Below are 15,911 nucleotides of genomic sequence, written 5' to 3'. Positions count from 1 at the left end.
ATTCTGTGCCCCTGTATCCTGATGGCATCAGTGTACACTGTGCACCAGTGTCTACCAAAGCCTTATACTTCTGTGGGTCTGATGTGCCAGGCCATCGAATCCACACAGTCCAGTATATCCGATCATCCCTTTCCTTCTCCTGGCCGAAGGCAGGGACCCTCTATTGCTGTTCCTCATCAGAATATTCACTGTCCGATCCTTGCGGTACCAGACCAGAAGTCCCCTCACCAGAATCAAGGGAGGTGGTTTCAGTTCTTCTATGCCTGGAGGATCGCTGAGTGCCTTCTTGGGCCTCTACAGCAACTACGCTGACAGCCTTCTTCTTGGGTGACCCCTTCTTAACAGCTGTCTTCCCTCTCAGTTCACGTACGCGGGCTTCCAGCTTAAAGGTGGGTTCACCATCCCACTTCCTCATGTCCTCCCCTTGGTCACGCAGGAAGAACCAGAGTGTACCACGTGGCATACGCCTTGGGCTCCCTTTCCCTCTGACCGGGGCAGGGGAGGACTGATTTCTTGGAGCATCCCTAACAGCCAAGGCACTGTCCTGTAGGGATGAGGAGACACAAAGATTTTCCTCGAAGTTTTGGAGCCAAGACGACACTTTCTCCACAGTTGGTGTTTCCATATCTGGACAATACATTGCTGCCAAGCTGTTAGAATACGACGCTGGGGCACCTTGAATCACCTTTCGCCACATGGCCCATGTGCACAGGACATCCTCTGGGTCTTTGGAAACTTCCTCGCCATCTAGATCACTGTAGATGACTTCCACCACTGCTAACTCTCTCAGGTACTAAATGCCTTCATCTGCAGTAGTCCACTTTTCTGATGAATTGACAAGATCTTCCTTGAATGGATATCTTGCCCTCACACTTGAGAGGAGCCGGCTCCAGAGACTGCAAATTGCTGCCTCTTTCCCAATTCCTCTTTCAATTCCCCGGTTTCTAGCGAGGGATCCCAGCTGTTGTGCTTCCTTGCCTTCCAGTAGCTGACTATCAGCCCCGTTATCCCAGCATCGGAGCAGCCAGGCAGCAATCCGCTCACCTGGCTGGCGGCTGTAATCTTTCCGCAAGTCCCGAAGTTCTGAGGACGTCAGGGACCGGGTAGTTTCTGCTTCTTGTTTAAGTTCCCTCACTCCTTCCTCCAATTTCTTTATCGAAGGACCAGCTTCTAAATCAAGCCTTTCCTCTTCTTCTTCTTCCCTCACTAATCGATGGTATGGACCCGTTGATCTCCTTGTCCACTGTTTCCGTTTCACTACTGGGGCAATTACTGTAGTTGTTGTTTGGGTCCCTATCTCAAGCAACGTGTCCTTAGATGCAGTCTGGGTCCCTGCCTCAACCATGGTCCTCTGAGAGTGTTGAACTGTGGCTCGGTAGGCATAGGCCAGGCCCCAGTACAGTGCAAGAAGCTGCTGGTTTTCATTGGAATAGGCAAGGCACCCTTCTATCAGGTGACGTGTCAGTTTGCCAGGGTTACTTGCCTGTTCGGATGTAAAATCCCAGATTATGGGAGGTGATAACCGTCCTAGGAATCTGCCCAAATCCTTCCATATACCCTGCCACCCAGGGACTGGTCGCTTGAGGGCACATTTCAATATTGCCTCACCTAAAACTTGCCTCCTCTTATACCAGGAAGAGACCAGGTTCCACAATACCCATAATATGCCACCAGTATTAATTATTAGTATTGAACAGCTCACGTAAGGGTGAACAAGGACCTCGGGAGCCTGCATAATAAAACCATTCACATCAGTGCCTGGTAGGGAGAGGGAGATGTGTTCCCTCATGTCCTCCACAAGATAGCTCCCACAACACAGCAAAGCCATCACTGCCAGGACAAAGCACATAGACACTATTTGTATTAGCACGTTCCCACGTTCCTTCATTCTCCACACAAGATAGCTCCCACAGCACAACAAAGCCATCAGTGCCAGGACAAAGCACACAGCCATTATTTGCATTAACATGTTCCCAAACTCAGCAAGCTAGAGATAAGCAAGCAGCTAACAAGCTCTGTGACATGCACAGGAGCTTGCCACTTAATAACTAGCTATAGAACGCTTAATGCAAAACTGCCGTTGTCGAGCCCCACGTTGGGCGCCAAAAAGGACTGTGATGGGTTGACCCTGGCTAGATGCCAGGTGCCCACCAAAGCCGCTCTATCACTCCCCCTCCTCAGCTGGACGGGGGAGAGAGAAAATATAACGAAAGGCTCGTGGGTCAAGGTAAGGGCAGTTTAATAAAATGATAGCAAAGGTTGCGCACGAAAGCAAAGAAAAAACAAATGATGTTACTCTCTACTTCCCATCAGCAGGCGATGTCTGGCCACTTCCTGGGAAGCAGGGCTCCAGTACGCGTAGTGCTTGCTCCGGAAGACAAAAATGCCCCCCTCTCTGTCTCCCTTCACTTAGCTTTTATATCTGAGCTGACGTCATATGGTATGGAATATCTGTTTGGTTAGTTTAGGTCAGCTGTCCTGGTTATGTCCCGTCCCAAGATCTTGCCCTGCCCCAGCCTGCCATTGAGGGGAGGGCAAAAATGTTGGAGAGACAGCCTTGATGCTGTGCCAGCACTGCTCAGCAGTAGCCAAAACACTGGTGTGTTATCAACACCTTTCTAGCTACAGAGCTGCAGAGCACAGTGCTATGAGGGCTGCTATAGGGAGTACTAACTCCATCTCAGCCAGACCCAATACAGCTGTGAAACTTACTTAATTTAGTCTGTTAAAGAGCAGTAGTTCTGTTTGTGAGACATGGGGATTTTGTTGGATTTATAAAGTAGAGATCTGAATCTCTTGAGGCTTTCTGCATCACAGGAGATAAAATTCCTGATAATCAAAGATTCAGATTCAGAAATCCGTATGTGGTCACAAACATACTTGAGGCCAACTTTTGTTGAAGTCATCTGCTGCATAGATAAAGTAGAAATAATACAAGTTGCTCTCCTGTCATTTCCAGAAAAAAAGCTCTGCTTGGGCTGTGTGTTGTATCTTCCAGCTTTCGAACTTAGAGTAATAACATTGTAAAAATCGTGATTATGATAGCTTTTCCAGAATCTGAATATCAAGACTGTAGTTTTGTATCAAAATCTTAATTTCCATGCTTTGTCTAGCATAGACACCTACATCTGGAAAATACAAACCGAAATAGCATTGGAGAGGACCAGTCTGTACCTAACAGTACTTTCATAAAACCAGTTAACTGTAATTTTTTTGAACAAGAGATCTGAAATAAAAAACAGAATCCACTCCTGAAGGAGAAAACGTGTCCAAATTAATCATTAAATTATCAGAATAGATACTATCCAGCCTAAATTGTTGTCTGTATTGCAAAGTTTTTGTATTTTGTTCATGTTTAGTTGTAATGCACATTAAACAAAAGCTTTGTGTTTTTTGAAATAGCAGACTACAGGACAGGTGTTAGTAAACCCATAATGCTCAAAGGTGCTGGTTTTCCATACCTTCTCTCTAATGACAGCCAATAATTAGGTTTTTTTTCAACATCTCTGAGACTCTTTCTTTCTCTTATAGGGCACTGAAGGAACCCAAAGAACTGAATTTTATCTTTGGTGTGAATATTGAGCAGCGCGAATTGGATGGCATGTTCATTTATAATTGCAGTCGACTGATAAAGATGTATGAGAAGGTGGGCCCACAGCTGGAGGGTGGCATGTGAGTTCCTGGAGATTTTTCAGCAATCTTTTTGATTAAGCCTGGCATGTTCCTACATATAACAGGCTGTGCAATAACCTTGTTCTGCATTAATCATTCTGCACGAGCATGAGGCTTACTCATTTTGTCAGCCTTTAATTTGGATTCTGAAAAATAAATTATATTTAATATTGCCCAATATTTCCCTGGTTTCTTGATAGAGGGTTCTTTACACAGATTTTGGTCATACCTGCAACAATGCGAGGCTTTTGTGCTCAGTGCTGGCATTTGGGGCTGATGAATACTGGTAGCAGTACTGCCTTATTCTAGGGACAGGTCTTGAAAGCCAATACAAATATTTGAGCCCACCTTATTTTTTGCATGCCGGCTCGAGTCTCATTTAGAAAGCTGATGAATTAAAACCAGTACTGCTGCAGGAATGGGTGGGTGATTGAGTGCGTATGTAACCTGCTATTTTCAATGTTGTTTCTCTGAACAATGACCTGGTAGTTCAATGATGTTTGTGACTGTGTGTCCCTCTTCCAGGGCATGTGGTGGAGTAGTAGGCGTGGTGGACGTGCCCTATTTGGTTCTGGAGCCTACCCATAATAAACAAGACTTCGCTGATGCCAAAGAGTATCGACACTTGCTGAAGGCCATGGGAGAGCATTTGGCTCAGTATTGGAAGGATGTTGCTATAGGTAATGAAACTTCACAATTACCAGGGGCTGGAAGGGGAAACTTTGGTGGCTGGAAGGCAGCTAAGGGGGAGGGCAGTCAGGAGTGCAGGTGGTGATTTTTGTTTTAGTGGCTGCATACTGAGTGAGGGCTTGTTTGTTTTCCAGCCCAGAGAGGTATCATCAAGTTCTGGGATGAATTTGGTTATTTGTCAGCAAACTGGAACCAGCCCCCATCCAGTGAACTCCGCTACAAGCGCCGGAGAGCCATGGAGATCCCTACCACAATTCAGTGCGGTGCGTCTGACCAGGTTGCGAGTAGGAGGCTGGTCCTCCCTGGGGAAGTGGGGAGGGACTCCTGGCTGCAGTTGGGGAGCAGCTCAATGGGTAGGAGATTTGAGATGAGCTTTGCTATCATTATCCCCTTCTAGGTCTTGTCTCCTTCTGTGAGTTGCCTTTGTCTGCACTTGATGGTACACTTAGACATCTTGGCACAAGGTTCCTTTCCTGCACAGTTTGTTCTTCAGGTGCCCTTACAGCACAGGGCAGGTGTGGCCAGTAGCAGTATTAAGAATGGGCTTAGAAATGTCATATGAACTGGAACTGGCCAAAGCCACCCATCCCAACACTAGACTAAGATCTGAAACTTCCCCATAGGCAATGGAAAGTAGCCAAGTAATTTGTATTCTGATGCACTGGCCTGCTAATCGCTACTAGGTGTGAGCACAGAAGGGAACCATTTACAGTCGACTTTCAAATTTAATGCAGGTTCTCTTCTGCGCACCTCTGAACAGGTCTGGCTAAGTGCTTCTGGGGGTAAGGGAGATCTCAACACAACTACTTTGTCTCTTAGTAGAGAGGCACCAGACTCTGTCGACCTCATTTTCCCCACAGGACTTGGGGATGAGAATGTAGCAAGGAATGTGAGGCCAGTCTTGTGGAATTATTTTGTTAGGTCCTCCTGCCTTGACAGTTTTCTCAGTCCTTTCCAAGTTCCTCCCAAAGAGGAGGGGCTTTCCTGTCATTCTTCTTGTCCTCTGCTGTTGACATCCTTCCAGAGCCTGATTTAAGAATGTTTGCATTTTCTTGGCAAAACTTGATTTTTTTAAGCTGGTGATTTCCTGGTAAGCCAGCAATGCTCTGGAAGCCAAATTTGTCTTCCTGGCTCATCTAAAATTTATTAGATTATTATAAATTTTTTTTAATGGATAAATCTCTGACCTTGTTTTGTATTGACAGCAGTAAGAGACTTACTTCTGAGATGAGCAGTCATTTCAGGACTGGCTGTTCAGTTTGGTTTGTGCATGCTGTCATTGCAGCAGTGAATGTGGGGTCCTTTAGTATCGGTTGATGCCAGGCTTCATCAGATTCTTGTAATGAATGCCTTGTACAAGATCTGAGGTCTTCCTCCAAGCATCTTGTGAGGACAAAGCAAGAATTCACTCAGTATATCCTGTGGCTGTCTCACTTTTTTTTTTTTTTTTTTTTTTTTTTGGCCACTGGTCTTATTATCGTTGGATATACTTTGGAAATTGGTGTGGTCCTTGGGCGTTAGATGGGCTTGAGAAGTGCTATGGAAGAAAATGATCTTGTGGCTCAGGCTGTATATTTCTGACTTCTGAAGTGCTTCTCTAACAGATGTATGTCTGAAATGGCGGACTCTCCCATTCCAGCTGAGTTCAGTGGAGAAGAATTACCCTGATAGCTGGGTATGCTCTATGAACCCTGATCCTGAACAAGACAGGTAAGAATCAGTTAATATAAAGACTTTTCTGCAGTATGCCTTCTCTGCATGTCTGAGGTTTCTTTCTGGTCATCTCTTCTTTGAGAACAATTGGAGGGATAGGCAGTAATTCTATACCTTTAAGTTGTGCTCACAATCTGTGAAATAGTGATGACATACATATTTGGAACTGACATGTTGCTGGGCATTTGTGCAATACACAAATTGCAGAGCGCACCCTCAGCAAGTTTGTAGATGGCACCGAACTGGGACGAGTGGCTGATAGGCCAGAGGGTCACGTATCCATCCAGAGGGACCTGGACAGGCTGGAGAAATGGGCCAACAGGAACCTCATGAGGTTCAACCAGGAGAGGTGCAACGTCCTGCCCCTGGGGAGGAACAACCCCAGGCACCAATATATGCTGTTCAGCCAAGGGGATCTCATCAATGTATATAAATACCTGAAGGGAGAGTGCACAGAGGACAGAGCCTGGCTCTTCTCAGTTGTGCCCAGTGGCAGGACTAGAGGCAGTGGGCACAAACCAGAACACAGGAGGTTCCCTCTGAACATCGGGAAGCACTTCTCCCTGTGAGGGTGACCAAGCACAGGCACAGGTTGCCCAGGGAGGAGGTGCAGTCTCCATCCATGGAGATATTCCAGGACACGGTCCTGGGCAACCTGTTCCAAGTGGCCCTGCCTAAGCAGGGGCTTGGGCCAGATGACCTCTGGAGGCCTCTGCAACCTCAACCAGTGAAGTGACTTGGTGAAATTAAGTTCCTTTATGTTTTTTCTGCACTGCCACTGGAAATAATGATTGTAGCCTTAGTTTATGCAGGTTAATTTTAATGTAGGTAGCATAGACAGCAATTGAAGAATAGTCATAAGCACAGGCCGGGAGCAATATATATTCAGTGGGATCTTAGCAATTGTTTTTATTGCTACTATATCTCCAACCCACTAAACGCGCAAACTGCAGCAACACCTCTGAGTTGCAGTGAGCCCAAGAATGACATTTGCATATTTGAGGGAGCAATGCGTTGATTCATTTCCCAGCGGTGTGTTTCACGGTTAGAAAATTTAGGTAGAACCTAGTCATTTATTTGAATGAGGAAAATGATTGCTCTAGGCTGCTGCTTCTCTGTGGAGAGAGACACTGCTAGAAGCCGATTCTTGTCTTTATTGTATAATGAGGGAAGCTGCTCAGCTGTATTTCAGGTACCTTGGCTCAGTGCTTAATGACAAAGGGAATGAATACAGGTGGTAACTTTTAATTGGAATAAAAATTTTAACATCTGTGGCTGAAAAGTCTGCAAAGAAGTGTTGATGTTGATATCTGGAAAGTATTGATTTTCTGGCTTCTTCCTTTTGGCATCTGTCATTGGAAAAGTACCAATGTTAGCTTCCCTGTTGCTGCACTTATTTGCGCCCTGGTGTGGAGCTACGAAGAGTGTGGTTGTGCTGAGGATGTCTTCTGACTAAACTGCTGGGGCAGGGATGAATCTGCAAGCCCGAGGAGAGGCTGCTACACCTCTAGCTACCCAGGTGGAAGCAGCAGCGAGGCTGGGAATGTGTTGCTGGTAGACACACACACAAACACAGATAGACCACATGCGTATGCGTGTCCAGCCATGCAGATCAACACAGGTGGACATGCGCAGCACTCAGTGCAAACCACACCAGCAGCCTCATCCTTCTCCCTCTTGGCTGATAAGGATGAAGGACCACTAGTGGAAATATGTCCGTAGCTGGCTGCTGGATCCTGTCCCTCTGGTTACTTGCACTTCGATAGATGAGCCCCAAAGCCTGCAGCTCCAGGGGGTGAGGGGTACAGACCTCCTCACGTGGACACAAGTAACACATACACACTACATACCTCCTAGCGTCTCACCTTAGGAATGCTCTCCATCCCATAGCAGATCTGGATTCTTGTTCTTCCCAGGTGCTTCCTGCCTAGATGTGCCCACAGCTCTGCCTACACTCCCATACCTGTCTCCAGCAGTCTGACAGGACTCCCTGGTCCCTCCAGTAGTCAGCTCCTGCTAGCTCACCCTTAGACACCCCCTCCCCTTGCTCCCAGGCCACCTCCTTGCTGGCTTGTCTGGCCTGATGATTGCTGTGAATCACATGTTCATGTGCATGCCTGCAATCACTGCAGCTGGCGGCACCCAGGCCCCTGTGACCAGTGGTCTTACTCCAGCTGCTGGCACTTGGACCCCCATAACACACATGCACGTGCAGAATAGAGCCCCTCACCCAGGAAAACAGTTAGAAATGGAGTTTAGTACAAAGGCAAGTGTACTGATCAGCCAACTGTTTATGTACAGCTGGCCCTCTTTAGCCTTTTGTTTCTCTGTTTTTCCATGTTTGTTCCTCCCCAAATGATCTCAGTCCCTTCCTTTACCTGCTTTTGGTTCCTCCCATTGGTCCAAAAGATGCTTCGGAGAGCCGCTCTTGTTGACTGGACACTGGGGCTGAGGCTACCCTGGCAGGAGCCCAGGCTGGGTATCTGTTCTTCTAAGTACCTAATTTGCATCTCCTAATCTGCCTTTGGGCCTCTGGGCTTGTGGAAATAGGCCTTGGATGGGCTGGTGGTTCCTGGGATGGCCTGGTAGTAGCCAGGGAAGGGTGTTAATCAGGTTCCCCCACCTGCCATTGTCTTTGTGCTCTTCTGTGTATGTGCAGATGAGATTTTTTATCATGTAACCTAAAAGGAACGTGATGTACTGATGAAAGAATTTAAATTTTGTATTTGTAATACCTTGAAAATTTGGAGGGGTTTGGCTGCATTTCATGTGAGAACATGTTGGGACATTGGTTGGCATGAGTTAGAGTGCCTCTGCAGTATGCGCACACATGCTGTCATCCCACATCCACCTTGCAGAGAGGTGGGAAAGGGCAGGTGAGGTGCTTTGGGCAGGTGATCCAAACTTCTGGTCATTTCAGCTTCTTTGAAAGGGATCTCAGGAGTCTTACTCTGGGAGGATAAATAACTGGAATATTTTTGGATTGAGTAGGCTCACATGCACCTTTCAACAGTGAGTATGGTTGTATCCTTTTACACAAGGCAGAAAGTTTTCTACAGAAGTTGTACTAGCACTCCTTTGGCTTGCTTGGTGCCAGTAGAAAGCAGGGCTTCCTTGCAGTCACTGCACTTCTGAACTTCCCTTCTAAGTCCTCTACTGCCTGGTGTTTCTTGCTGTGTCCTTGTGCCATGGGTTTGGACACTTTCACCTCCGTGTCTTGACCATGTTCCCCAGTTGTTCCATTCCATGTATTTGTACTGTCTGAGGGAGGACTGAGGATTTGGGATGCACTGATGTTGCCACCATGGCGGGGGCGGGGGGGGAGGTCAAGCTTGCGTGGCATAAGAGTCTGTGCAGAATCTCATCCAGCCACGCTGAAGATGAAGCACTGTCAGAGTTGGTCTTCAGACTGTCTCCTGACACCAGAAGACCTTCAAAGTCTTGGTGCTGAGTTGCAGACTATTCTGACTACAAAGATAATTCCTTTTTTCTGACTTGCTGCCTCTAGTGATGCAATCTGTGGTTTCAAATGTCATGGGTAGTCTTAATTTCTTCCTGTCGGCAGAACTAACAGGCACTTTCGTACTTTCTTGTGCTGTAAGATACAGCTTAAAAATATTTTCAGCCTCAATCCATGCAGTGGCATAGGAGATGGTGTTTGCTGGGAAACTTGCATATGGTGCCACTTGTTCAGCTTTATCTTTGGGAGTTGCAGCTTTGGTGTCAGGCAGTCATTTTGCAGTGATGACAGATGCTTTCTTAGCAAAGGAAGTAATCGTTCTATGAAAAAATCCCCTGCAGTGCTTCAGCTGAGAAGAGGCTGATGGAGAAACTGCTGTTTGGGCTCCTTTCCACTGACAAAGCTGATCACAGTATGTATCTCGCAGGCTAGGGGATATCCCATCAATTGGCAGGTTCAGGATCAGAGATCGAGATTAAAATCATCTCTCATCAACCTCTTGGAGCTCTGTGTGATCCACAAGGAGAGCGGGGTCCTCCCTTTACCTGTAAGACTTACACTTGCAGGACGTTTTTAACGGCTTGCCTCCAAGGCAGTGCATGAGTCAGCTGGATCTCTTGCATTGTGCAAGAGTTGTTTTGGTACTGCTGCTTTCCTGTCTCACATTATCCCTGCATGACTTTGTCCTGAAGGGGTTGATCCTGGTGTGTCTGTCTGTGACTCGGTTCTGTGACAGGAGGTGAGCCTGAGCGGTTGCTCAGTCCCCTCTTCTTCCTCTGGCAATGCTCCTGATAGCCAGCTGCTCAGCCAGAAATTTGAAGGTGATGCCAGTCCACTTCCATGTATTTCCTACCTGTGTTTTCCTCCTCTCTGAAGGACTCTTCCAGGATTCTGCACCTGAGAGGACCTGAGGGAGTAGAATACTCATCACTGTTCTGTAGGCCATAAGCTGAAGAGGATGGGAAAAGCAAATAGTTAAGGGATATTGCAAAGGAAAACTTGGTGGCCTTGGGTGACAAGGCAAAGTGCATCTTCTGTTGGAAGGCTCATGTAAATGACGTCTTAATCACAGGTTACTGGTAATAAGCTTTCCTTTCTAAATGGAAAGGAAGTCTGTAAAAAGAGGAATTGATATGAAGACATAAGTTGATAGGAAGGAAAATTGCTGTAAAAGTCCAGAGTACAGAAATTACACAAAACCAGTCACAGCTGTTCATTCCTAAGCTTTGTTTAGCTCCTGGGCTCTGAATTGGTAATTCCCAGTGTAAATGGCTTGTTTTTTAACTATGCTTTTGATCCTTAAATCATATATGTGATTCCCAAGAAGAAAACCACTGTTTTTGAGATTGTGGCTACTGCAGAAAGGAAAGTGGTTTTACTGCTGCATTTGGGATGGGATATGGGGACAATGCTGTGTGTATAAGGCAATGCAGGTTCTGCTGTCATGGCTGAGGTTGTCTTGCATTCCCTTTGTGCTAGATGTGAAGCTGCAGAGCAGAAGCAGAAGGTGCCACTGGGAACTCTGAAGAAAGACTTAAAATCACAGGAGGAAAAGCAGAAACAACTGACAGAGAAAATCCGCCAGCAGCAGGAGAAGCTGGAAGCACTGCAGGTGAATCTGGAGGTCTCCAGCTAAGCACAGCAGGTTCGAGGGACCTCCCAGTGCAAATAGCTGATGCTGAGTCATGTCTGTCTCAGCCTCTAATGCCACCTGTGCTCCTTCACGGGGTAGGGGTTGTTTTAATAACAGAAAACAAGCATCTCAGCTTGCATTTCATTTTCTGCTAGGAAAATGGGAGTGACTGCTGGTGTTTAGATGAAGGGATGTCTCCTGAAGGACACAGAAAAAGCCTTCATATAATTCTTGATTTTAAACTTGAAAACTGTTTGCAGGGCTGGGTTCAGGCAGGCCCTGACAGCTTTTAAAGATGGCCTTTCTGATTTTTTTATTTTTTTTTTAATAAAAATAGAAAACCACTCCCATTCGATCTCAAGCTGACTTAAAGAAACTGCCTCTGGAAGTGACTACACGGCCTGCAGAGGAGGTAAATGGGATACCACTGTAGGCTTTGTACTCTTCTGTGCTGTCCCTAGCTGCTCTGAAAAGCAGTGCCTGACTCTTTCGTCCTTTCTCTCTGTATACCTTCATTTGTTTCAGAACACCCAGTCACAGACCCGACCCCAGCGCCCACGATCTCCTCCTTTACCTGATGTAATCAAGAACGCTCCCAGCAGACCACCACCACCTGTGTCTCTTCCCAAGTCCACCAGTCAGCTGAAAAAGAGCTCTTCACCTTGGCCAAACATCAGCACTCCCAAGCTGGCAAGCATGCTCTCCAAGGAGGAGGCCAGCACTTCCAGGACACACCAGCACACTGTGACAGCTGGAAAGTCCAACAGCGCTTTAAAATCTCTTGCCAAACCAGGTACAACAACAAAACCACCTTCTGCTGTCCTGCAGAGCCCCAAAAGCTCACGTGAGACACCCAGCCCAAAAGCTGCCAAAGTGCCAGCACTGAAGAAATCTGCCACTGTCAAATGCCCACAGGTGAGACTCGATGGGATGAAAGCTATCAGCTCCTTACCTACTATTCTGCGTAGCCTGTCTTGCTCTGTTGCATGGGATTCGCACTGTAGTCCCTGTGCGGGACAAGATAACTTTTACTTTACTCTTGGGTTAGGGTAAAGACCTGTTTCATCTCTTTCCTGTTAGACCAGACTGTTTCTCTAGAAAAAAAAAGAATGTGGAGTGGCAGGATGAGCGTTTGCATGATCACGTAGCAGCTGCTAAAACCTTCTGGAAAAGCTAATTAACTATCAAATGAAATACTGGATGCTGTGCGGTTTTTTTAACTTGGCTGAAGGAAGGTTTTGGTTGGTAGCATGCTGGAATTATAGCTAGAGCGTGTTTGCTTCCTACAGACCTCCACCACTCGGAAGAGGACCTTGAACACCACAGAGGACGGGTCTGAGGAGGAGGGGGAGCACAAGAAGGAGAAGGCAAAACGGGGAAAATTTGTGGCAGTGAAAGAAGAGAAGAAGGATTCCAGTGAGGTGGTGGTAGAGGTGAGAGTAAACTGGTTTCCCAGCAGAAAGTATTTATCAAGTGTTTATAATCTTGGTGGGAGGCAGCTAATCTGAGCCCTCTCTGCTCACAGCTCACAGACAGTGCTGGGGAAGAAGATCTGGCAGAACTGAAGAAAGCTCAGAAAGGTGAGAAATGAACCCTTGAACTGCCTCTGTCATCTAACACAGTGGAAAAGAACTGTTGCAGAACTAGGCTCACTGGTTAAATGTGTAATTTGATTAATGAGCTTTTTAAAATGGGTCCCAAACCCCGAAATGACTCTAACTCACATGAAACTTTTTGGCCAGGAACCCTTTGAGTAGACAAGAGGCAGCTGTGGCTTGGGAACATCTGTAATCTGAGGGCTGCATCACGTTGGCGGGTGTGATGCTTGGCTGCGTGGTGTAGACTGATGTCGTGCTCACCCTTCTTAACTGAATGTATCATGGAGCTACGTTAGCTGGGAAATGCTGAGGACTGTATCTAGACCTGCTGTGGTGCTGTGAGAGAAGAGGAGCTGAGAGACCCCCCAGGAAAGATGATAGCCAGGATGGTATTGCACATTCTGCCAGAGCAGGGCATTTCTTCAGCTTGATCCCAAGGAGCTGTCCGGAAAGTGACCCACTAGGAGCACGTGGCAAATTGTCCTCGTGGCCAACAAAAGCCTGGAAAGCCCATGTCAAACAGCCCAGAGTACAAGAGAAACCCTTTGAAAATGCCATATCATTTCCTTGCATCTTCTGACTCTTAAGTAGGATAGTGGTGTTTTTACGGTTTACATACCATTTGAAGGAATTGTCACAGGTTTAGGTTTGCTCCCCGTAGAGGGTGGCTCTCTTTTCTAGAGCTCATGTAGAATATGCTCTCCAGCATCTGAATGTTTGCAAACATCCTTACTGCCATCCTTCTTGCAGATAAAGGGCTGCATGTGGAAGTGCGTGTGAACAAGGAGTGGTTCACGGGCCGTGTCACAGCTGTGGAAATGGGCAAGCATGCAGTACGCTGGAAGGTGAAGTTTGATTATGTTCCTACAGACACCACACCAAGGGATCGCTGGTAACTATCTCTAGCTACTGGATTTTGGAGGCTTGTTTTGCTTTCAGGAGGAAGACCCCACTTTACTTCTTTACTTTATAGATGCTGAAGACAAATATGTTGCGGTCATGTCGGGGAGCATGTGTGTGCTCAGGACTGTCCAGCTGCTTCACGAGCAGACTGATTCCAATGAGTGTGACAGACTCCATACAGTCTGCCGATCACTTTGATGGAGGCAGCTGTTGTATAATCTAGAGGTCTTAGAGTGACAGCTGGGTACGGGCTCTGATGAAGCTGTTACAAGTGTTTCAGGTATGGCCAATGTAGAAAAAGATATATGACTTTCTCTTAATATTTTTTTTTTCTAGGGTAGAGAAGGGCAGTGAGGATGTGAGGTTGATGAAGCCTCCCTCTCCTGAGTACCAGGCTCCAGATACACAGCAGGAAGCGGAGGTTGTTGTGGCTGAACCTTCTACCTCAGACTGTGTCAGAATTGAGCCAGATACCACTGGTCCCAGCAGCAGCCAAGAAACAGTAGACTTACTAGTCCAGATTCTTCGGTGGGTTCACTGCAGTTCTTGTGAGCTGCTATGGTCTGATTGCTTTAGTCTTTTAAACTCCCAATTCTGGCTTTGTGTTTTTCTTTCCTGCATAGAAATTGTTTGCGGTACTTCTTACCTCCGAATTTTCCTATATCCAAGAAGGAGCTGAGTTCCATGAGCTCAGAAGGGTTGTTGGCGTTTCCCTTGGTGAGTTCAGTATTTCTAGAAAATTAAGTTTGGGATTTTTCCACACACACATTCCATTCTTACAGCAAGTGTGCATCCTGTTGATGCAAGATTGCACTCTGCAAAAGGTTGTTTGGATCCTTAGACTAACACAGCTGAGAAAAAGAATGAGAGCTTCTGAAACATGCCTTAGGTCTTTTGGCAATCGTTGTCTGAGGATTTTTTTAATCACCATACATCTGTGTGGGAAAGCTGTTGGCTGCTATTATCCTAACATCTTGTCCATTGCTATTAAGCTTTTAAAAAAGAGAGGCCAGGTCAGAGGTTTGTAGAAATAGGATGTAGGTACACGGGGTTTTTTTGTCCCCAGCCTTATAAATCTAACTTATGCGGAGGCAATCTTAAAAATGGGAGAGAACACAGAAGCCAACCCCCCTCACACTTCTCCAGGTGAACAGGCTGACCACCTGTGAGTCAGCTGTACATCTTAAGGCTTTTGGTGTGGCCTCCATTAATTTGAGGAAGGAACATATGGGACAGCCTGCACCAGTGTCTGCGTGCTGGTATTGGAGGGTCCAGTGCAGGCTGAAATGCAGAGAAATGGTACTGGCTTCTCTTGACTTCTCTCTTCTCTGACATACCACAAAGGGAGACCTTTTCAGGAGGCATCTGTAGGTGACAAAAGCCACCTACAAATGACAAAAGCCACCTATGAATGACCAAATGACAACAGCCACTGCTTATTTGGTAGTCTTCAAAACGCCCTACTCCCTCACTTGCAGTGTATGTGTTGGCAGTCTCTCTTGTCTCTTCCTCTTTTCTCTTGCTAATTCAGGTGTCTGCTTTGAGTTACCGGTCCTGCTGCTTCTGCAGGTCATGTTGGTCTTGTCTGGAGTTTTCTGCAAGTATAGATGTTCCTACCTTGCAATAATAAGCTGTGTTGTCTGGGTGGTCTATACTAAAGAAACTCATTGCGTACAGAGCCTGTCAGATCTTTCTGCAGCCTAACCGTGGTTTTAGGCTTTTTAAAACATGCTGCATCCTTAATCTGAATTCAGGCAGCTTTTGTTGCAGTTCTGGTCTTTGAGGAATGTGAAAACCCATATGATTTTTGTGCTGCCTGCAGTAGGCAAATCAGGAATGTAAATGTGAGTGTGGTAACGACCACAGGCAGGGTGTGCGGTCACGGGGTGCCGGTAGCTGAAGTCTTCTGCAAGTTGCAAGTGCTGGGCTTTTCTTATGCTCGGTGCCGCTTCTTAATGCGTCATCTGCTGTGTTTTGTCTTCCACAGAAAGAATATTTCAAACAGTATGAGGTAGGTCTGCAGAACCTGTGCAATTCATATCAGACACGTGCTGATGCCCGGGCCAAAGCCTGTGAAGAAAACCTCCGCAACTCAGAGAGAAAGCTGAAGGAAACGGAGGAGAAACTGCAGAAGCTGAGGACTAACATTGTGGCCCTTCTCCAGAAAGTGCAGGAGGTGGGTGAGGAAGGGGTGCAAAACCAAAGCTGCCCCACAAGCAGCAACTTCCTCAGACCCAGGCCC

General features: G+C 46.6%; 1 protein-coding gene across 6 annotated transcripts in view; it reads left to right on the top strand.

Moving 5' to 3' along the window:
- The window catches only part of MORC2 (MORC family CW-type zinc finger 2), a 70,648-nt gene that overhangs the window by 51,488 nt on the left and 3,249 nt on the right, over positions 1-15,911 (top strand). For 5 of the 6 annotated variants that reach the window (XM_049804540.1, XM_049804542.1, XM_049804543.1 and 2 more), the window contains 13 exons: positions 3,532-3,672; positions 4,198-4,352; positions 4,497-4,625; positions 5,967-6,072; positions 11,015-11,147; positions 11,506-11,580; positions 11,694-12,083; positions 12,458-12,601; positions 12,694-12,748; positions 13,517-13,658; positions 14,006-14,197; positions 14,293-14,386; positions 15,657-15,845. In XM_049804540.1, the coding sequence (XP_049660497.1) occupies positions 3,532-3,672; positions 4,198-4,352; positions 4,497-4,625; positions 5,967-6,072; positions 11,015-11,147; positions 11,506-11,580; positions 11,694-12,083; positions 12,458-12,601; positions 12,694-12,748; positions 13,517-13,658; positions 14,006-14,197; positions 14,293-14,386; positions 15,657-15,845 (1,945 nt within the window). Of the gene's footprint in view, positions 1-3,531; positions 3,673-4,197; positions 4,353-4,496; positions 4,626-5,966; positions 6,073-11,014; positions 11,148-11,505; positions 11,581-11,693; positions 12,084-12,457; positions 12,602-12,693; positions 12,749-13,516; positions 13,659-14,005; positions 14,198-14,292; positions 14,387-15,656; positions 15,846-15,911 lie in introns of those variants that run through there. The other variant, XM_049804545.1, reaches the window with a different exon arrangement.

Source organism: Accipiter gentilis, chromosome 7 (assembly GCF_929443795.1).
Source record: "Accipiter gentilis chromosome 7, bAccGen1.1, whole genome shotgun sequence".
Taxonomy (NCBI): Eukaryota; Metazoa; Chordata; class Aves; order Accipitriformes; family Accipitridae; genus Astur; species Astur gentilis.
This window is presented reverse-complemented; position numbering and strand designations above follow the sequence as displayed.